The sequence below is a fragment of the Charadrius vociferus genome, unplaced genomic scaffold (genome assembly GCF_000708025.1).
Source record: "Charadrius vociferus isolate BGI_N301 unplaced genomic scaffold, ASM70802v2 scaffold119, whole genome shotgun sequence".
In the NCBI taxonomy this organism is placed as follows: Eukaryota; Metazoa; Chordata; class Aves; order Charadriiformes; family Charadriidae; genus Charadrius; species Charadrius vociferus.
In genome coordinates, this window is record NW_009650170.1 from 1,261,546 (window position 1) to 1,263,501 (window position 1,956).

At 65.2% G+C, this 1,956-nt stretch overlaps 1 protein-coding gene across 1 annotated transcript in view; it reads right to left on the minus strand.

Moving 5' to 3' along the window:
- LOC104293088 (laminin subunit beta-2-like) overlaps window positions 1-1,956 on the minus strand; it is a 23,333-nt gene that overhangs the window by 9,733 nt on the left and 11,644 nt on the right. Inside the window, exons 8-12 of the mRNA XM_009892550.1 lie at window positions 1,527-1,801; window positions 1,245-1,424; window positions 727-843; window positions 288-511; window positions 5-92 (exon numbers count right to left, since the gene is read on the minus strand). Of these exons, the coding sequence (XP_009890852.1) occupies window positions 5-92; window positions 288-511; window positions 727-843; window positions 1,245-1,424; window positions 1,527-1,801 (884 nt within the window). The remainder of the gene's footprint in view (window positions 1-4; window positions 93-287; window positions 512-726; window positions 844-1,244; window positions 1,425-1,526; window positions 1,802-1,956) is intronic.

Here is a 1,956-nt window from a genome sequence, read left to right on the forward strand (position 1 = left end):
CTGCGCTGGTGCCGCGAGCGCCCCTTCCGCCCCCCCGACTCCCCAGTGTCATACTCCAGGCAGTCCTGGGGCACCTCTGCCCGGATGGCGCCCTGCGGGGATGGGGTCAGGGGACGGGTGGCCATGCGTTGGGACAGCCATGCAGAGGGCACGGTGACAGCCACATGCAGGACGGGGTGACAGCCATGCATGGAGTATGGTGACAGCCATGCATGGAGCATGGTGCACGGTGACAGCCATGCACAAGCCCAGGCTGGGGGCGCAGAGATACCCTCCGGAAGACTCACCGGGAGCTGGGGGTGGCTATGGCCATGGCCGGTGGCCCGCTCGGCCTCGTAGGTGTAGTAGTCAAGAGGGGCGCAGAAGAAGCCGGGCTGCACCTGGTTGCACTGCCGCCCCATGAGGTGGGGACGGCAGGGACAAGCCCCATCCTCCATGGAGCACCTGGGGGTGATCGGCTCATCCCTCTGTCCATCCATCTGCCTGGCTCTGTCCACACTCATCCATCCTTCTCTCCCTCTCCACGTCCCTCCCTCCATCCCTGTCCCCATCCTTCCATCTCTGGGGATGGAGATCCCTCCCTCATCTCCCCATCCCTCCCCCTCTCTCTGCATTTGAAAAGGGGGGACGCATGGGGCAGGTGTGGGGCCAGCCCGACCCTGAGGGTTGCCGTAGGGCTGGGGAGAGTCAGGGCCATGGAACGTGGTGTGGGGCAGACTGGGACACTCACCACGCACTCGCTGCAGGAGCGCCCGGCCACGAAGCGTTTGCAGTAGCAGTCTCCGCTGATGGGGTCGCAGGGGGAGCTGCCCGCCACCGTGCCTCGTGGGTCACACCTGCATGCTGCCCCACACACACACACGCACACCCACACATGAGGTGCTGCCACATGGCACGGCAGCCCACGGGCTTCAGGCTTCACGGCCTTCCCTCCCCATCCCGTGTCCTTCCATCCCTCCGTCACCATCTCTCTGTCCCCATTCATCCATCTACATCCCTCCATCCCACAACCCTCCATCTCCATCCCTGCATCCCACATCCATCCATCACTATTCCTCCATCCCACATCCCTCCATCCTCACCCCTCCATCACCATCCCTCTATCCCACATCCCTCCATCCTCATCCCTCCATCCCACATCTCTCCAACCTCATCCCTTCATTACCATCCCTCCATCTCACATCTCTCCATCCCCATCCCTCCACCCCACATCCTCTCGTGCCCATCCCTGGGTCCCAGCTCACGCTGACAGCCCTGCGGGTCGCCATGGCTGAGGCCGTAGGCACCGTGCCTGCAGCGGTCACAGCGGGGACCGGCCACGTTCTCCTTGCAGCGGCACTGCCCTGCAATCATGCCCAGTGCCACGTCCGTGTGCCCATCACAGGCGCCTCCGTCCAGCGAGCCTGCCGGGACGCAGTCGCATGCTGCCAAGAGAGAGACCGCAAGGAGCTACGGCAGCCAGGGGGCTGGGGTGGTGGCACTGGGAGCCGTGGGGCTGGGACAAGCCGTGGTCCTGTGGCACTCACGGGCACAGGCAGTGGGGGCACGGATGTCGGAGGGGGGGTGCCGGTAGTAGAAGGGCTTGCAGAGGTGGCAGTGACGACCCATGGTGTTGTGCTGGCAGCCGTCACACACGGCCCCACTGGTGTTCCCCGTGGCCAGGAAGACGGCCATGTCGAAGTGGCACCGCTGTGAGTGCTCGTTGCAGTCACACCCTGCAGGGACGGTATCATGGCACGGCATGCGGTACCCCAACTCCCCGCCTGGCAGCACCCCAACCCCAGAGCCGGGGCTGCGGGTCCTTGATCCCAACCCCTCAAGCCCCAGCCTGCAGAACCCTCATCCCACACTGCAGCAGGATGCACCCTAACCCCAAGCCCCCCAAATCGCAGCCTGCAGCACGCCAGCCCCCCTAAACCCCAGCCCCACATGCAGCACCCCGAACCCCAACGCATG